At 36.3% G+C, this 21687-nt stretch overlaps 1 protein-coding gene across 1 annotated transcript; it reads right to left on the reverse strand.

Moving 5' to 3' along the window:
- Positions 1 to 3928: 3928 nt before the first annotated feature.
- On the reverse strand, positions 3929 to 8997 carry LOC113310066 (nucleobase-ascorbate transporter 12-like). The gene is made up of 10 exons (XM_026558620.1): positions 8038 to 8997; positions 7845 to 7942; positions 7590 to 7760; positions 7031 to 7131; positions 6790 to 6925; positions 6564 to 6614; positions 6160 to 6447; positions 4909 to 5143; positions 4466 to 4752; positions 3929 to 4358 (listed from the first exon to the last, which is right to left on the reverse strand). The coding sequence occupies exons 1-10, from the start codon at positions 8600 to 8602 to the stop codon at positions 4137 to 4139; spliced, it is 2154 nt and encodes a 717-aa protein (XP_026414405.1). The 5' UTR covers positions 8603 to 8997; the 3' UTR covers positions 3929 to 4136.
- Between the last annotated feature and the right edge of the window lie 12690 nt (positions 8998 to 21687).

Consider the following 21687-nt stretch of genomic DNA (forward strand, 5'->3'; position numbering starts at 1 on the left):
ATTGACCTCCAGGCCCGGTCCTGCATTTCTGGAGGCCTAAAGCCAAAAAAAAAAAATTGGTGAACTTTTGTAAAATGTTAATTTGTTTTTGGTCCCTCAAAAATCCATACATTTATCATAGGCTCCTTTCGAGTCTATTTCTTTCATTTTGCCCCATGAAAAGTATTAGTTTTACAAATTGTCCCTTTTTTTTATCAATTGGAGATTCTCATTTTTGTGGCCTCCTGTGTGTGGCCTCAAGCTTGGCTTACCTCGCTTATATGGCAGGGCCGGCTCTGTTGACCTCCGTGTAAGAACAAAATGAATTTTTGATGCTGGTAATTGTCTGATCCGAGTGTGTAAATCCAATCATTTTAGGATATGTGGCAAATTAGTTACTCAGTCACATAACAAGCAATATCAAACAAATATGCATCTTTTTCCCTTTCTAGATTTTGCTCTAAAGCACCGTTTCTACGAGGAGTTATCAAATTCCACCCGATTACCAAACTTTATCCATAAAATATGGTTTTTGCTTGATTAGTTTTTATTTGAAATTTTTCCTGTAGCAGTCTTGTGGTGAAGAGTCAGTACAAGATATTTTGAATCATTAGATATATTTTAGCTGACATGGTAGATTGTGAATTGTTTAACATATCTGGATTCCGTTATGGTGGTAGATTCCGTTATGGTGGATTCCGTTACTTGGTAAAGTTTGAGTTATATCGCCGATTTTAAGTCAAGACGGTAGTTTCGACATCATGGTGTAAATTTTTGATTATAAGAGAAATATAGAACAATTGGAAATCTGGATACAGGGCGGTACATGTACCAGAATAACTGTATTGGTTTCGGATCAGTGCTACGCATACCAGCATAGTTTTAGTTCAGTAACCGCTCATGGTACAGTGCCCAGTACGTATACCAAAACAGTCTGAGTTCGTGAATTAACTTATGGTACACGTACCCGGTACGCATACCGAGAACTCAAAACTTTGACAGGCTTGACTTTGAATAAACCTTCCTTGTCCATGGTGGGAAGCACCGTCTGTCATAGAAGCCCTTGGACAAGTTTCTTCTTTAATAGTGATACGTGGAAGACTGGATGAATCCGAGAAGAAACAGGTAACTCAAGTCGATAAGCCACAGTTCCAACTCTTTCTAATACCCTATAAGGACCAAAAAACTTGGCTGCTAGCTTGAGATTCTTGCGTAGCTGAACAGATGTTTGTCGATATGGTTGAAGACGTAAATATACATACCCAATCGCCAACTGCAAAAGATCTCTCAACTCTGCCCTTGTCAGCTTGTTGTTTCATTCGATGTTGAGCATTAAGAAGATTCTGGCGCAAAACATCTGTCATAATAGCTCGATGGTGTAAATAGTCTTCTACCAAGGAATTGTTAATGGCCCCAACAGCGTATAGTCCAAATTGTGGTGGAGGATAACCGTAAAGAGCCTGAAAGGGTGTTAGCTTGAGGCTTGTGTGGTAAGAAGTATTAAACCACCACTCAGCAAGAGATAACCATGATACCCACTTGATTGGCATGTAGATACACATGCAACGCAGATAGGATTCTAAACAAGCATTTACACGTTCCGTTTGGCCGTCTGTCTGCGGATGATAAGCCCTGCTCAAATATAGGGAAGTACCCACTGCCTGGAACAATGCCTGCCAAAATCCACTAAAAATATTGTATCTCTATCGGAAACAATGGTTTCAGAGATTCCGTGTAATTTAAGGATGGTGTTGATAAAGACTTTGGCTACTGTTTGAGTTTTGTAAGGGTGACTTAACGCAATAAAGTGGGAGTATTTTGTGAAACGATCAACAATTACCAGAATTACGTCTCCGCCCTCAGACTTTGGCAAACCAGATATGAAATCCATGCTGAGGTGCTTCCACGCTTGATCAGGTACGGGCTATGTTGTATCAACCCAGCAGGTAACTGATGTTCCACCTTATGTTGTTGGAAGATATCGCAGTTGCGGACAAATTCTATCAAGTCTTTCTTTAAGCCAGGTCAGTGGAAGAAAGATTTAGCCCTTTGATAATTGGCTTGCATTCTAGAGTGACCTCCAATGGCTGAGGAATCAACAGCTGCAAGAATCTTTTGTCGAACTGCACCAATGGTACCAATATATATTTGTTTTGTGGTAAAAACTGTTTCTGCTGTTTTTGGTAAATTTGGGTGTGTTGATGAGAAACGAATTCAAACCCTAAACAAATACACTGCACGGGAGTACTTTTAGATTCGAGAGATCAATCTATAAGACTCTGTCCAAAACCAAGAAATGGTCGTTCCAGATTCAATTCGGTCACAAGGTGAAACAGAAGGGTTGATCTTAGGGAGGGAAGCGAAGAAGGTGTTTGAGATCAGAATGTTGAATTATGAAGGTGTGGCTGTTTTTATGACTTGTATCAGAATATGGTTTCTGGATACTTGTGTTGATAACACTTTTGTTGTCGAAATTGGTCGAAAACCTATTTATACAAGTCATGATTGAGCACCACTGATCTCGTAGGAAGTGGAGGTAATTAAGCAGTGGAGAAGTGGGGTTGTGTAAAAAGTGGGGATCACCACGTTTCCATTACGAGGGAGAACTGGTCGCACTTTCACCCACTACTCCAGTTGATGTTAATCGTTCGTCCTTTCCTAACACTTTCTCGTAAAGATTATTGATGATTGAAATGATTCGGTTGTTGAGATTTATATAGGTTTACGGTTACTTTTGATCGACGATTTTCTTCTATTTCCGATTTTTGAATTTCTGCTATTGCAGTTACAAGTTGAAGATGGAGGAGAGAGACAGATCGTGCAAATAGGTTTGGAACGGCTACTGGAGTAAATGACTTCCTAACGTTATAATCTTGATATTTTATTTAGGGGCATAATTGTAATCTAACATACCGTGTTTTTCAGGGAAGGATATTTTTATTTTGGGGAGGGTATTTGTGTTGGGCCTCTATTATAGGGAGATTTAATTAATGTACCCTATATTTATGCACACATTTGATCATCATCAATAGAATTCTCTCTTTGCCTCTCCACCTTCTCCATAATTCCAACTACAATACGTTATCAGATTCTAACTTGAAACTAAGATTGGAATCGTTGATTTTTTTTTTTTACTTTGCCACGACAGAGTTTCATCATTAAAAAATTGAAAGAAATTCTCTGCCAGCGAAATTGAAAGAAATTCTCTGCGAGCGATGGTGTCTCCTCGTGTTACGAGGAGAGAAGAGAAGAGAGATGTATGTCCGGTTCGGTCCAGTCTATCTCGGTCCGGTTCAGTACAACCCAGTCCGACCCGGTTTGTTCCAATCCATCATTCCTGGTTCTGTCCTGTTCCGACCCAGTTCCAGTCGTGGCCTGTTCATGAAGGCTTTGCATGATAATCCAGCAATGCTCTTAATTATAGTCCTTAATTATTTATTAGGGAAAACATGACAAATTGCTGAGGCAATTCATGAAGGCTTTGCATTACCTACTAGTCTAGCATCTACCACATATTAATGACACATGATGGCTCCATTCAAAGCTTTTCTATTGATCTTTCAAAGATTCGACTTTTAACCTCAAGGATTAGAATAGAAAGCACTAAAATCTAATCACGAGAATTGCTGATTACATTTGATTACTTATAGTTGTCAATCATGATGTCAGATTTGTGGTACCAATTGAAATCTAGCAAACTACTTGAGAATCATGTGAAAACAAATAAAGGAATACAAGTTCACGAGCATTTGGGGCTCGCCACCACCCAATAAATAAAGGGCAAATAAATAAATAAATAAATAAATAATTAGAGCCTGCACTGGCCGGATTAGTTGAACACTGTAGAGGACTGTCGTCGGCATACATGAACAGCTAGGACAACATATATAGTTTGTTGAACTTTCTAACCAAGGAAAAACTGTGTACAGAAAACATAGATTAGCAAGTGTTAGTAGTACAAGCAATGATGGGTTTAATACGTGGGGTGTAGAGGAGAGAGACAATCAAGATACCAAGAAATTCAAAAACCGATATAATTCCTCGCATTTTCTTAAGATAGATTTTAATTCTACATAATGATCCTATACAAATTGTTCTATAATTAAGAATTACAACAACAGAACAACTGCCTAAAACCCTCTCCTAATTGTACACAATTACAGTCCAACCCATTTTACCCATCTAAAGACTCGTCCAACTCTGAAAGGCAACTCATAATCTTTGGTAACTGCAGGTTCCCTCCTTGCCGTGTCGCGATCGGACCAGACGTAAACACCACGTTCTTGCCGGTTGCCAGGTACAGTGTTGTCGAGTATCACAGCAATGAGGAATGCAACCACCATGTTAAATGATAATAAAGTATTCAGAACATAGTTAAGCTGCAAAAGAAGAAAAAAACAATGGACGATGCATTCTTAGTTTTCGGAATAAAGGACACTCGCACATAATCTCAAATATGTAGTAGGTCAAAGTAGATAATGCATACCCCATTATATTTGCTTCGAAAAGGTCCATGAGATGCCACAGTGTATGGCTGGAAATAGCTGGGGACTGATGAGTTGGCATTGGGAGTAACACCATATTGCTGGAAATAGGACGGTATAGAGAGCGAAAAAAACAGAGAGAGACCAACTATGATAATATTTCTAGAGCTTCCAGCCTCACTGTAACGTAGGTTTGACAAGCCAAGTGCTGCAAGCATGGCCCACATGACACAAAGGAGAGCAGCAACCATGACATCGGGAATTGAAGCAATAAAACCACCAACTTTACCTGTGGGCAAAAAAAAGAGCAGTTTTTTTTAGCAGTCGTGTAAATAGAACAAACTCCTAAAGCAAGACAAAATAATGAAGAAGCGAGAAACAATTTCTATAACTGAGCATGCAAGTTGCATACTGACGAAGCCATTTGTTAAAAAGGAAAACTTACCCACAAGGGACAAGAGTATTAAAATGCATGCCCCCAGCTCCACTGATCTTCTGCTTCCTACTTTTGTCACGGCAATGGTGTGCACATTTTCAGTAAGTGTTGTTGAGCCAGTTCCTGTACCCCATAGACCAGCCAACATACTACAGATTCCTTCAAGGCCTATTGCTCGGCTGACAACTCCTGGAGTTGGAGGTTTAGACGCCACCAATAACGATGATGCATGGTATGAACCAACCTACGCATGAGGAAGAAAACCAGAAAATAACCACGGAAAGGTCAACCTACAGTAAGCTGAGAATTTTTAGTTCAGATTGATGTTCAATATATGGATTAGCAAGCAAAAGTTGGGATCTGATTGAGGTTAATTCTTGAGTAGCTAAAGGTAAGCTGGATTAGTGATGATCCAAATTAAGATCTGCTTTAAGGTATGACTGTGTACTTAACCCTTGCTTACGGCTAATACTACATTCAGTTTAAGTAGTAATGAGCTCTCCTATGTAGCTATTGAGGTGTCTCTGAAAGGATGACAAGGACTCTCTTCTAACCTCTTGCGTAAAAGACCAAAAATTGATTTCTCCATCATTCAAGCATGAACAAGCCGCAGGAAAAAACCTAGCAGTTAATAAGATGTTCTATCCATTTTTTCCGGCTAATTCTATTAGGAGTGTTGTTAGCAACTATTATACTATGTAAGGCGTTGTGTATCAAGTGGTTTTATGATGCTGTTCAGTTCAGTTGTAAGAGTATGACAATACTAGAAGTAGTTCTGTTTTAAGCATGAGGAATAGTTCATAATCATAGATAATGTTAAATAATGATGATTAAGGAGCTTAATATCTGACACAGATGTCACTAAAAGTTTTAACAACATATTGTGAGGTTTGGCATTATCATGGACTTATAGACATTTAGAAATGAGGACTGGAATGACGTTAGCTGCATGAAGAAGGTTAATGAGTAACCACAAAAAACACGGTTACTTTTATGGGTCGACATGCCGGTAGCAAAGGGGTGTGTTTCGACTATTGAATGATTAATATTACAGTGTGCATCAGGATCTAGTTTCACTCATTGTTGTTGGCGTGGGGAACTGTAAACCTAGTTAATACACTTCTTTCTCAACTGACCAAGGTAACCGAACAGAAAAAAAAAAGACTCGCGACCATCACAACCACACAATAGCTCATATACCGACAGCAAAATTAATACAAGAAACTATGAAAGCTTACTTCACATGTAGTAGGGACTCACCGAATCAACAGATGCAATAATAGACACCACGCACATTACAAGAGCTGTTTTCCAGTGGAAAATTGGTATTCCCCACTGTAACGGATATGGAAATCTAAACCACGGGGCAGCTTTTAATGCGTGAGAAGTATCTACACGACAGTGCTTCATCTTGGGGATATGTTTCCTGCAAGCTTCAGATATTATATTTGAAGCAGGCACATTAACGTCACAACCTTTGTAGTTATAAGCACCTGCCTCGGTAAGAAGAAAGGCAATAGCCCAAGTGATTGCTAAACCCAGTGGAACCTGAAAACCATACAACAAGAATGTAGTAGCATACACGGATAAGTACCTTGCTACAATGAAATGGTGGGGAAAATCTAGTAATTAAACAACAAAGAACCCGAATCGGTAGAACTTACTGCATAAATCAGAAATACTCGATGACCGAAAATAGATACTTTACGAAGATACTGCATGAAAATGTGAATGTATTAGAGTAGTTAACTTGCTGTCCAAACTAAAGCAAGAACGGGATAGCAACATTAGAAGCAACACATATAATTTGAAATGTTATAAGAAGTGAAATAATTAAAAAGCATCAAAATTGAAGATAGGAATCAGAAGAATAAAATGGTCTATACTTACGAGTGCAAAGAGAATAACTATTAGTATCTGCACTGCCCCAATCTCAAGGCAGGTACCTACTTGTGGAAAACCATAACTGTAGAAAGAGAGTCCGACAGCTGCTATTGTCGGGGATACAACAACAGGATTGATCAAACTGAAAAGTAACAATCAACTTAGTGAAACATAACCTCTCCACATGCTGTCAATGAAGTTTAAAACCAGTGAAATATATCATGTTGAACAAAGATAATGGACGTACCGCAAGAAGATTGACATTAGTCCACTGTAACCCAATATAGTTTGAAATGCTGACGATATAATTATTGCCCCCTGTAGCTCCTTCATGACACGCTTAAAATTCTGCAAACGATAAATAACTTCTGACGTGTCTACTTAAACTTGAAAGCCAAAATTAAGAAACTGGATATATGTTTTAGACTTTGGGCCTGGTACCAATGAAAAGAGCAAGGTAGCTATTGTCTTTCATGGCATAATTATCGAGCAGGCACTACTTACAAGTATAACAATAGGCAAAATTTACATACATATAACATGACCAAACTTTCGACGGAATTCACATATACACTGCTGGACTATGTAATCGCACATTAAACATCACATCAACAGTCTTTCCCATATGTAACTGGGACAGCAGCACATGGGCAATAGATATAAAATTAGATGGACTCAACTATAATACTGAACTACACAGTTTCCATGTTTCTCCATTTTTCTGTCTAGATAAATTTTTGGAATTCACTTAATGACACAAAGAAAGAAGAGAAAAATGAAAGTAAGCACATATGAGGAAAACTTACATTCCCATTTAATCCTTGGAACTCAGGGGAGTTAATTATAGCCAATGCCGGAGCGAGAAAAACAAAAGATGGGCCCTGTATTAATGGCAATCTTGATCCAAAAAATGTATGCAATAATGTAGTAACTCCGGATACAAATAATACTGTTGACACCACCATAGCTGTATCTTCCTGAAATAACATTCTATCTACCATTAAAACCAATAAACTCTCCAAATTTCTATTTTAAAACAAGAATAAGAGTGTTTCGCTTACATGGTCGCCACCCATTGCTGGAACTATCACGAGTGGGATAAGTATTAACGAACCCAATATCGAAATATAATGCTGGAGTCCATAAAAACCAATTGGAACTGCAAAGAAAATTTTTTTTTTAAAAAGAATTCATTGAACTCATCAAGATTAAAACTTTTACGCTCAATAGAACAAATAATTCAAGAAAACTCACCAAGACCAGGACTATCTCTAAGTTCATATTTCATATGAGATATACGATTACCATAACCGTCGTCGTCGTCGTCATCATCCCTTAATTGAGGTAATACATTAACCACATTCTCCTCTCGAATAGGTGGTTTGGGATGAATTACCGGGTTTTCAACCCGAACTTGTTGCCCATTTGGTAGCGGAACACTACTACTCTTTGGCACTACTACCACTTCTGGTTCTTTCCTCTTCTTCGGTACATTCTGATCCTTATCCAAAGAAGTAGTCGTAGTTGCAGTAGTGGGCGTGGTTTTAGCTGCCGAGGGTTCGCCACTTGCAACCGGAATAGGTTGTCTACGGCCAGATTCAAGATCCACTTGAACTTCACTAGGTTTAACAGGTTTAGGTGGTACAAGTTCAGGAAGAAGAATCTGACCTGAATTGTTACTCACATTTGTTTCTCCAGACAGTTTTGGTTTGAATCCAGTTTTCTTAGCCCATGATGTTGATGCTGGCATTGTTGTTGGTTCTTGAACTGGTGGCCATGGCCCTGGTCTAGGTCTTTTGGGGAGATCAATGTTCGCCATTTTATCGTGTTATATGGAACTTAGAGCTGCATAGCTGAATAAATGTAGGAAATTCCTATTGATAAAAGATCGGATCTTTGGTTAGGGTTTTTGATGAGGCTTTTCTCTGGTAGATGAATTTACTGGAAAAAAATCTAGGGTTTGAAACTTTGGAGCTTGAGTATTAGAGTGAGAGAGAGAGAGAGAGAGAAGTGATGCTTGGTAAGCAGCTCAGAGACAGAGAGTGTGAAAAGGAGTGTGGGTGTGGGTGATGCTAAGGGGGGTGAAGAAACGCCAAAATTAAAGAGTAAAGACAACCTAATTGGAGCCCGTTATATGGGTCCATACCAAAACCCATTTTTTTGTTTATAATATTTTAAGGCACTGGCAGAGTCGGAGGCTCTAGAGACGTTAGTGCTGTACTGATTGATACACAAGATTTAGTTTCAACACCACAACTAACTTTTACCATTTTTCTAACAAGTTTACTGGCGGAAGAATTTCATCTTTTAGATTTCGTGTCATGTTATTAGGGGTGCACATATCCTATCCTTACCCGTCAATTCTACCCTACCCGCCAGTTTTTTAACCGTATCCTATCCTATCCGCTATTTGGCGGGTAGGATGACGGATAAATATTATTTCATCCGCCAGTTAACGGGTAGGGTGACGGATATAATCCAAAATTATCCTACCCTACCCGCTTACCCGCCTCATATATAATTTTATTTATGAGCTTCGTTAATCAGTCGCTTAAACTTATTGATCATGATAATCATACTTGAGTTATCTATCACACTGAATAGGACTACTATAAGTACAAACACATTTGTGTAGCTCATCACATTCTCCGATGCCTTTGTAGTATTGAGCACAAATTTTTTCACAGTGCGGCTTACATGGTCCTCTGAAAATTCCTGTCATTTCCTGCTTACACTTGTAAGTTGGCGCTGCACCTACAAAAACTGCAGAATTTTCAAGAACATTAGTAACTAATTAGGATTTACAGCAACCCATTAAATATTGCAGAATCTCGAAGCAAAATTAGAATGTATAGGGAGAAAAAGCTACAAAACATACCTATACTGGAGAACAAAAGGCCCGTTAAGATTACAGAAATTAGGACAATGAACTTCATGTTTTGATTAGTTGAATTTGTTTTAAGAGAGATGCAACTCTTTCTTGGTTCTTTGGATGAGAATTTGAAGGGGATTCTTCTATATTTAAAGACCGGTTGCGTATACTTCTAGTCTCTCAGATTTGGCTAGTGTCTTAAAGAATTCCAAAATTTAAGGTTTTTGTAGACTCTGAATATAGTAACGCGTCATGTGCTTTGTTTTTCATAAAGCCTGCCTGATCATATCTCTTGTGCAACAAAAACAACTCTGTTGATCGGTACCCCTTTGCTTGGGAGTACCAAATCATTGCTTACCATTGGATCGGTACCCTTCCAAGCAATTTGGTACAGTCATTTTGGCATCCAGTAACAAAAAAAGTAGTAGCATTGATTTGTTGACATTACCTCGTATAAACGGTTATACCCGCCACCCTACCTTACCCGACCCGTCAGAGAATGGGTTGGATAGGATCTTATCCGTTTATTGGCGGGTAGGATGGCGGGTAAAAATTTTCTTAACCGCCAGTAAACGGGTAGGGTGGCGGGTATAGGTCATATCCTACCCACCCTACCCGTTGTGCAGCCCTACATGTTACCGTTTTGGATAGAATACTCTGGAATAGAACGTGAAAGGTGTAAACTTCCACAGTGGTTTCCTCAAACAAAAAAAGAACTTCCGAAGTGGCCAAGGAAATAACGTCACGCGATTGATGAAATTTTATTTAGACATAGTATATAATTGAGTGGGTTTTATTTATTTAGACATAATATTTGATTGATTGGGTTTAATTTTTGTTAACTTATTTTATCAACAAATAGAGGTCTTTTTGCTAAAGGGGATCATTTTCGTGTTAGCATCTCCAATGGTAACTTAGTGAGGATATCGTGGAAGTCTTTCTTCACTTTGAGTGAAAAAGAAAAACTCATAAAAGAAAATTGTTTGACTGTGACCTTTTAAGCCATTGATCTAAAATCAGATATTTTGTCTATATCACTAAAACAATAGAAGATGGTCGCAAAATACTTACATCCTTTTAGGGAAACCTCTAAAATTAGAGGGTAGCTTTGAGGATGTTTACATAACTATCATGTACGTCATCTTTACTTTCTCCCTTCACATATTTTTAAGAGGCGACTTTTTTGGTTAAAACATTAAAAATCTTATGTGATTTTCAATTTATGACATCTTCAATGTCTTTTTGGAAATGCTCTAGTTTAACATAAATCTCTAGGTGTTATCTGGTTTAACGCTCAACATTATTCTAATTTGATCCCATTTGGATTGATGTTGAGCGTTATTTGTATTGCTGATATCGCTTAGATTTCAAGCTTATTTCTTTAGAAGAAAAAAAAATCTGTAACATAGCTTGAAAAGGTTGTAGAAGACCCCAATTTTTATAAGCAATTGGACTTGACATTCCACATTTTTACAAGCTTGGAATAACCTGGATTCCGCTGTTAGATTTGTTTTTAACAATTACAATTAGAATTGCCGGCGTCATTGTAGTATAGTGGGTTCGAAACTCGGTAGTACATCGGGTGATGATACCAATGACCTGAGTCTCGGTAGCATCAAATTCTTTACCGATAAAAAAAAATTACAATCAGAATAATTGTAATGCATGTTAATTAAAAATGTAAAATACCTTAAGGAAGTTAAACACACAAAAGCAAGTTCATATTTTGAAGCGTCTGATGCGATGGAACACCCTCGTTTTCAAATCTTAGTTATTAATTATATTATTGTTATTTAATATTAGTCAACTTTTTTGTTTTCAAATCTTAGCTATTAATTATATTATTGTGATTTAATAATAATGATATATATCAGTCAAATTTATTGATAAACTTATAAGTTGAATTAAGATTAATTAATTAATGATGTTATACATTATTTGGATTATAGTCGTAATAATTATAATATGTTTTAGGAAATATATGGCCAACGGTTGTTTACAAAACTCTTGGATAACTAACGATCAATTTAAGTCATTCCATTATTTTATATGATGCCAATCATAAGGTATCACATCAAACTTTGTGTTAGGGGCTTTTATTGTAAATAGACATAAGTAACGCGTACTATAGCATAGGGTGTCTTGGAGTTTTCTTAGTCAATACCTTATAGTATATGGTGTTTTTGGTAAAATGCATAATTTTATAATGAATTGTGTAACTACTTCTTATTTCTCTATAATTATTAATGGAACCCTGAAGTGCACTTCATTAGTGGGAGATATTTGAGAAAAGGTTGTGTGTGCTCTCTCCGTATTTATTTGTAATGTGTGTTTAAGGTCTTTTTCGGATGATAATAAGTATAGAAGCCATTGTTTTATATAATGCTTACAGAATTAACAGATGAGTAGATGATGTGTCTCGTATAATATTTGCAGATTATTTGTTGTTATTTGGGACTTTGGATGATGGCACAATTCAAGCCTTTGAGAAAGTTTTATTTATATATGCTTCATAGTCTGGTTAGCATGCAAATTTGACAAATTTGCGCTCTTGTTCAGCAAAGACGTAAGTTGTGACTAGAGAATCCAAGTTGCTTCCTGATGTGTGTCGTAAGTGCAACAATTTATTAAGATATTTCTCTCTAATTAACTAGTAATATAGCAATAGTGGGGATGGTTCCCACAAAGATCTATGTAATTGATATGTTATTAATATTAGAGCATTGCTCGGTCGAACTCACAAGTGTTCTTATCTCAAGCTTGTTATCAAATTTAGTTGTCAAAACTATATCTTGATTTCTAATCTACAATTAGTTAAGTCTCGGATTAGGATAGAAGTGTAGTTGGGAAACGGACATTGCAGCAGTCATCATTGGGTTATACCGTTTGAATGCGAAGATCAACCGATGCTTTTGGATAACTTCTTCAACAAAAGGTAAGTGAAGGCTGAACCACCTATTTCTCAAGTTATATTCATCTTTCTATCTATGAGATGATGTTGCATAACTAATTAGACTATCATGCATATACAAGAATTTCGAGTCAAGTTTATCTTGGTAATTAGTTCTCGAAATATAATGACTAAGCTTAATGAACATTTGTTCATACTTGATGAATTTCGATTAAGAAAAATTTATTGTTTAGAATCAAAATCATGATTCAAGTTTTATCAAAAATAGCCTGAATCATTGATATGTGTTATTGATGTTATTCAGGAATGCTTCGAATCGATTTAGAGAGAAATATAGAACTACTGTAGATTCGGATATAAGACAGTGTTTCAGCTTTACAAACTGGGAAAATTGTTATAAGTATGAAGTCGTATTACATGTACTCGTACACGTAGCGGGGTAGCTATATCGACAAGCAGATTTTTGGTACGCATATCCCTATGCACATCTGTAAAATTTGTTAACTCGTGAACCGGATCGGTACGCATACCCGTATGCAAACCTAAAAGGAACTATGGTCACGGAACCGGTTTGGTATCGATACCAGTACATGTACCAGAAAATTTTTGTGTTCCGGAACTCGGTTTGTGTATCCATACTGGTACACATAGTAAAATAGTTATGTGGACTCTGAAACCGATTATAGTCTTAAGGTACACATATTGGTACGCATAATTAAATAGTTATGTGAACTCCGGAACTTGTTTGTGCTTAATAGTATACAAACTGGTACACGTATTGTGACTGACCTGACTAGCGAACGACTATGGTATTTGTACTTTGTACATGTACTAACCATGTCGATTGTTTACAAATGCAATAAAGTTATTTCTACGAAATAATTAGCATTTGATCATATCTCTAAAAACATTGTAGACTTGTTAGATCACATGATTGTGACTCAAGGTTAAAGTCTTAAGTGTTTAAAAAAATGAATATTAAACTTATTAGTTCAAATCGGCGAGTTTCGTCTAACCACCTTGAACATAGTCTTTATACACGGTTCGGTTACGGTTTCACCTAACCAAAGTGTACATCTTGTTTATGTAAATCAGATTCAAAGATTCATCTAACGGTGGATATTGATTGCTTGTTTCCAAAGCCATCTTAGCTTAAACCTAAAGCAACTTACGTTTTGAATGTCTATAAAAGGGGAACTTCAAGTAACTACGATCTTTAAATCCCGACACTACTTTTATTGGTGTGTCCCAGTTGTAACTAGAGTCGTCCTTTTTCTAAAACCCTTTTAGGGTTTAACGTCCACAAAGACTTCATTGGGATTCGTGAAACCAGGTACATCTAATATTTATCTTGATAGCTCGAGTATCCTGATCTTGTTCGACTGTTGAGCTGCTCACTTGAACAAGATAGATAGAAATCATCAAAGTTATCTTCATCTCATACTTTGTTGATTCCACAAGTTTTATACTTGTGAGGTGAATAATAATCTAGGATGCACTTCGGGTTACATAAGTCCAGATTTTGAGGTTAGATAGACTTTATCTATTGCTATCAGTTTCCATCACCTTGATCAAACTTATTGATCGTAAAGGAAATCACATATAGGCTTATATATGGGAGGAAGATTGGTTTAAAGTCTTCAATTGAGTTGAAGAAACTCTTAGTTGGTGTGATGTCAGTTAAGGGAATCAATTGCTCGGAGTCCTGCTGGGATTCAAGAGGCGTAAGGAACGAGACTTTAACTGAATTGCTGGGAGTGTTTAATTCGGTCTCAACTACATTCCAGTTCGAAGTTAATTGGTAGTAAGGTAGTGTCTGCGTAGCGGCTCAATACAGTTTAGTGTTCAATCTGGACTAGGTCCCGTTTTTTTTTTGCATTTGTGGTTTCCTCGTTAACAAAAGTTCTGGTGTCTGTGTTTTTTTTTACCGCATTATATTGTTTATCATTATAATTGAAATATCACAGGTTGTGCGTTAATCAATATAGTAGATATATCTGACCTTGTTTGTTGGATACGACTTGATTGATTACTAGGGAAATTGATCTTTAGAATCACCCAAGTGCTCTCACACGGAAATCAGGTTCACGGACTTGTGTCTGTAAACTTTCTGATTTGAGAGATAGAGATATCTCTAAATATTCTTTCTTGATTGAGATTCATTAAGTTGAACTCTCGAAATTATATTTGAGTTTGTCCATAAAGATTTCCTAAGAAAAAGTTGGTGGTGTATTTTGTTACCCCCGCATTTTCAATTGGTATCAGAGCAGGCAAACACGTTAGGACCTCATAAGTCTGTGTTTGAAGTAATTTTACTATATGGACATGAGTAAAATCTCTGATGAACGTCACACCAGTTTAAAAGAATTTGTTCTTATGGATTCTGTAAAAGAGTATGAGCTCTCAAACTCTCATACAGGCGAACATTTTGTTCTCATAAACAGTTGACTGCTGATATGTGTTATTCTTATTTTCTTATGATGAGTCTGACTCAGAAGTGGAACGGGAAGCATCCAAAGAAAGTACTGAGTTTTTCAAACTTATTGAATTCCAGTCTTCTGAGGTCAATCGGTTGAAACACAAAGTTAACAATCTCATTGGTATTATTTCTGAACGTGATTCTAAAACAAGGATACTTCTTGAGGAACATGCCGAAGTGAAATTGAAAGTGATTTTGCTTGAGGCTAAACTTAAAGAGAAAGTCTTATAATCGAAAGATTGTCGAGTAAAAACACTACTCTACGTTGAGATAGTGAATCCAAAGATATTACCATGGAAACAGTTTATATACAAAGCAATGCGTTGGTAAAAGTAAAAAACAAGTGATGTTCATGATATGCCAACAAAATTGCAGTCAAAAACTGATAAACAAAGTATTATTACTTTGACAGGAGAAAATCAGTTAAAATTCCCTGACCAAGAAAAAATGTGTCTCCAAGGATGAAAATTTCTTTACAAGACGAGTATGGTAAAACTACATATTCTGATTTCATTGAAACTAAGAAAGTGTGATTTTGCAACACTAAAGGACATGTTCAAAGAAAGTGTAAGCTGAGATTGGAAAACTATCAGTTTGACCGTCTTCAAAACACCTTGAATTTAATTCTGAAGGGTGTAACTGATATTCGGATGTCTAAACCTCTTGATGTGAAATCACATTCAATTAAATCTGCTTCTAGGAATATCAGTACTTCATGGTCCACGAATATTCGAACAAGTCAAAAAGGTAGTATGTAAAATCGGTTTAAGAAGAACTCAGTGAAACCGTCACAAATATGGGTTCGGAAGGATACCTATATGCCTCCTAAGAAAAGTTGATAGTTTCTACAAGCTAACATGAATTTGATCATTACATGATATAAGGATATTATTGATGAATTGTCATTTTCTTCGAGGCAAGCAATCTCAGGTAAGGGTTCTGATCATATCTCTTATTATGATGACAGCAATTTCTATGATCATTTTTCACGTTCCAAAAAGATTTTCTTAACAAAAGAAAGACGTAAATGCAAAAGTAAACAACAACATAATTCCACTGGTGAGCGTACGGCTCACCCTTGTACAAACTAGGCACAAGTGTTGGAACCTTATCCATCAAAAATCCTGTTGGATAAGAATTACTTCATGACATGTGTACTATTTATCTCAAGTAGTACTGAGATGTGATGAGCTATAATCTTTTCATATTGCAACATTTACGTATTCTCTATGTCAATTTCAATCGGATTCGAATGTTAAAAGTTCTTGTTAAGCCAAGCTCCAAAGGTAAAGCATTCTCTGATAAAAGTCTTTACATGAATAACAATTCTCTTGTCCTAGAAACTCACGTGTTTGTTGAGATAAGAATGCATTGATATTCAAAGAAGAATATTTGTCATAAAAAAGGTAGAAAATTGCAGTATTGAAAATTATTATGTGCTCTCGAATTGTTTTGTATCCCCAAAATGTTTGTCCAAAATTCTTTAGGAATATAGGGTCTCGTACCTTGTAAAGGTACACATACTCTTCCTTTGTGAGCATTAGAAAACCCTAAAGTCTAGTTAGGCCACGAACCGACCGCCATCCCAGAGAAGTCCTTCTTTCAAACTCTTTTATATACCTTAACTTGTGATTGAGAATTCTCATCCAAGAAGTTCTGCAACCAAGAATGTCTTCTATGTAACGAGTCTTCGAAGGCATTGAGAAAGCTCTTAATTGCGATGGTATTGAAACAATAGTAAAAAAGAGAATTCTGGTTGATGACGAAGTTTTTGAATCATATGAAGATCTTTCTTTGTTGAATTTTTAATTTTGCCTATGATCAGCAAGATGTTGAGCGTGAAGAGATGATTTCTGCTAATGTTTTTTATGATTTTCGTAAACAATTTGAGGAAGCAAAACTAGAACTTGTTGAAACACTTAAAGGTCTAGACATGTTAAAGACTGAGTTGAAAAAGGTTTCTTCTAACCTTTTTCTCATGAAATCTCATGTTCGTGATCTTCTCAATGAGGATATCTTCTCCGAAGAACTCGTGGATACAGTTGATGACAAATTGAAGAGTCTGGAAAAATCTAGTTTAATTTGTTTTCTTTTATTTTTGTCTAGGAAACTTCTTGTGAGAATTTATTCTTACTTTTAGAAGGATAACTAGGGTTTGGTATAGCAAAAGTTGTGACTTCACAAGCTATTTTCAACGTTTTTCATCTTGCATTTATTAGATTTATTTATTTAAATTCTAGAATTGTTGGAAGATGAACTTGCAGTATTTAATCATTATTGGTTTAATTATTGCAAAAGTCTTATGAAATATATGTGCCTTTACGTTTTTCGTGAATCGAGCTGATATTTTGTATATGCTCGGAAGTTAAATCTATTATGTTTTTATAAACTGAAAATAGAACAAACTCTTTGAGAATTTTATCGCAGTATGGATCTACTAGTGATCGCACTTTTGTGTTATTACTGCAACATACACTCTGTAAGATTTTCTTATGTTGAGTCATACTGATTAAAATTATCTCTTTGTTCGTAACTGGCGTTGAGATTAATTTAAGTCGATATTGAGAATAAAAATCCATGTGGTTTGTTAATGTCCGACAAAATACTTCTTTTTCATAAAGCAAGGTCACTCATGTTGTTCTCTTAGGAATGACATCAAATGGGGGAGAGTTCTTAAATGAACTTGTGCTTAATTGCTATATCTTTATGGGGTGTGTGGTTGTGGAATTTAAAGGGGATGCTTGCATCTTAAATCTCCTAGATAAGCGCTAAGTATTGTCTTACTATGTGAAATCATTTAAATAAGGGATAATTGGTGTTTAGTACTCAGGTTTTGACCAACACTAGGCTTTGGTCTAACATTTGTCCAACGTTAGTGATTGGTACCTGGAATGGACGTTGACCCGTGTTGACTAGGTTAAGTCCTAACTTTTCTTCAGTGATTATTAAAAAACTGATATTAAATTAAATTATTGATTGAGATTACAAAGATACTCTTCACTCTACAAATGTTTACACAACCACCATTTCACCTTCCCATCAGTCACAACAACCCTCATCAATTCGTCTGTTATGCTACCAATTTCGGATTGAAATCAAACTAATTTCTAACTGCAATATTGAACTAGAGCTGAACTGAAAAACACCACAACCTAAGAAACTAATTCGATCCCAATAACACCTCAAAAAAACTAACTCAATCACAAACCCTTCTGAAATCAGCCATCAGCAAACACCAACTGAACCAGTCAATTCTTCACCATCTTCAATGGCATCATTGATATCTTCTTTCTCCAATTTCTCGTTGGTTTCACATTTAAAAACTACAGCAATTGATACCCCCCAAATTACAAAAGAGATACGTTTCTTATTAGAATGAAACTCTAATTGAATCCAAGATAACAACATTACTGTCTCAACTAAAATCAAAACAAACAAAATGAAATCGAAATCGAAATATAGACACTCACCAGCTGAAATTGACCTTCCAAAACCATTCCCATCCAGTTCAACATCTAGTACCCTTCTTAATCTCACCTTCACTGGTTGACAATCCTTTTTTGAAGAAGAAGCCATAAACTGGTTTGAATCAAATCGTGTTATTTGATTGTTGATGAAGTATAAATTCATGTGTTCGTTGGGATTGAACGACATATTCCGGAATTCTCCAACTCGACAGATTTCCTCATTCCATTACGTCAATCAACCCATTACTCATCTTTGTTTAAGAACCCTAATTTCACAATCTTCTCATAACTAGATTAGAACCCAAAATTGATGCAAACCCTATTTTCATCCTCCTATTAAAAAAATTTCACTATAAATTTCCTCCAACCCCTCAAATCACCGGCAACAATCGATCATATAAATCTGATAACAACTTCACCCCTTCATCAATTAGTTCGTCTCTACAGAATCACCATTTTCTTTTTCTTGACAAGCATTAAAACCCATAAATACTTCTTTGTTCTTCATCTGCAATTTCAGAATCAGTACCATCACCCAATTCTCTATTTTCTGAATTTCAGGTGGAAATCTTAATTGGGATTTGTTTTTCATCTGCAATTAGGATGGATTATGACGATAGGAAGGTGACAGTGGTGGGGGATATGATGATGTTATGCAAGAAGAAGAAGATGCATGTGGAGATTAGGATGAACTTGTATGGTTTCTCTGTTGGTCAAGTTCTAACAGTGAGAGGCGGGCAGAAGAAGAAGAGTGGAGAAGAGAAAGAGTTAGGTTTAGGGTAATGGAAAGTGGAAGGCTAAGATGGTAAATTCAACCAACAGTTTTATTTTGTTTTATTTTTAATTAATTTATAAACAGAATTCAATATCTAACTAAGTCAATTCAAGTCAACGTTAGGTCCAGGTACCAAGCACTAACGTTGGATAAATGTTAGACCAAAGCCTAGTGTTGGTCAAAACCTGAGTACTAAACACCAATTATCCCTTTAAATTAAGTTGATATGTAAACATCTTGGAAACCTGAAGTATCTTTTGGTTGTATTCATTACGATCCCATGATTTTCGTACCTTTGCCAATTTTATTGACAAAAAGGGGGAGAATTATTTAGTAGTTTCGCACTACATACATATGGTTTACGGATCACTATGTAAGGGGGAGTGAATCAATAATCTATAGGTTTCACTTATTATGCAAAAGATGTAAGTATTGATTTAAGGGGGAGAAACATATTACCGTTAGTATTACTTCAAACTTGGGATACAATTGAACTTTGGAGAAGATAATAATGTTATGTTTCTGTATAATGACGATTGAGAATATTTATTTTCAAAGTTGTTATCGCTACTGAAAAAGCGGGGGTACAACAACCACACCCAATATTTCGCTTAGCAATCTGTATGGACAAACTCCAATATACTTTCTAGAGAATCAATTAGACAATCAGACTCAATCTAGATAAAAAGTATATCAAAGAGTTTATATCTCAATCTCTCTATTTGATATATACTCAAGCAAATATAAATCTGCGAGTCCTTATCAAATACTAGAGAGATAACTTGGATGGTACCAAAGACCAATATCCAAGTGTCAATCAATTTAAATCAACAACCAAAAGGTCGGATATTCTAATTGATTGATCAACGCACAACCTGTGATATTTCAATTATATAACAAAATATAATGCGGAAAAGAAATAACACAGACACCAGAATTTTGTTAACGAGGAAACCGCAAATGCAGAAAAACCCCAGGACCTAGTCCAAATTGAACACACACTTTATTAAGCCGCTACATACACTAGCCTACTCCAAATTAACTTCGGTCTGGACTGTAGTTGAACCCCAATCAATCTCACACTGATCCAAGGTACAGTTATGCTCCTACGTCTCTGATCCCAGCAGGATACTACGCACTTGATTCCCTTAGCTGATCTCACCCACAACTAAGAGTTGCTACGAACCAAAGTCGAAGATTTTAATAAACAAATCTGTATCACACAGAAAAGTCTACGATAATAGATAAATCCGTCTCCCACGAATATACCTACGAGTTTTGTTCCGTCTTTTGATAAATCAAGGTGAACATGAACCAATTGATAAACCATACTTATATTCCCGAAGAACAACCTAGTATTATCAATCACCTCACAATAATCTTAATCGACGCAGCGAAAAAAGATATTGCGGAATCAAAAACGATGAGACGAAGTGTTTGTGATTACTTTTATATCTTGCCTATCGGAGATATCAATCTCAAGCCAATTATTAAAATTGTACTCGTACGATAGAAATAGCAAGATCAGATTACACAACTACGAGAAAGTAGTATCGTTTTGGCTTCACAATCCCAATGAAGTCTTTAAGTCGTTAACCTGGTTTAGAAGAAGAAACCAAAGGTTAAAGGAGAATCGACTCTAACTTAGCACAACTAGTATCACACAGAAGGTGTGGGGATTAGGTTTCCCAGTTGCTAGAGTTCTCCCTTATATAGTATTTCAAATCAGGGTTTGCAATCAATGTTAGCTTGGTAACAAAGCATTCAATATTCACCGTTAGATGAAAAACCTGATTAGATTCAAGCTAATATATTTCAACGGTTAGATCGAAAACTAGCTTGTTACACAAAAATGAAATGCACGTTTCTAGGCTTGTGTAACCGTACCCAAACTTGTACATTTGTTGGTTCAAAAGTAGTCAACCAAATGGTTAGCCATATGATCACTTTCATATCAACCATATTTTTCTTCACCATAACTAGTTCAAGTGACTCAAATGAACTAGTTAGAGAGTTGTTCAATTGCAAGGAAATCTTATGTAACTACACAAGACACAATTGAAGCAAAGACGATTTGATTCATTCGAATCGATTCATGAACTATATAGCCAAGGTTTGCAATTTGCATTCCTTAGTTTATAAAAGAATAAGTTCACAAACATCGTTTTTAGATATAACCTACTCAAGTTCGCGGACTTAAGTTCCCGGATGGAGTTCACAAAATCCAGCAGAATTTCTCGGGACGAGAACTTCCGCCAGTTCGCGGACTTGACTCACGCCACCATGCCGGTTCTCTTGATCAACAAAGTTCGCAAACTTCGGTTCAAGGAATAAGTACTTATACATATATGTGTTTCCACATCAATGCTTGTATCCTCCAATGGTTATATAATCTAAACT

Source organism: Papaver somniferum, chromosome 9 (genome assembly GCF_003573695.1).
Source record: "Papaver somniferum cultivar HN1 chromosome 9, ASM357369v1, whole genome shotgun sequence".
Taxonomy (NCBI): Eukaryota; Viridiplantae; Streptophyta; class Magnoliopsida; order Ranunculales; family Papaveraceae; genus Papaver; species Papaver somniferum.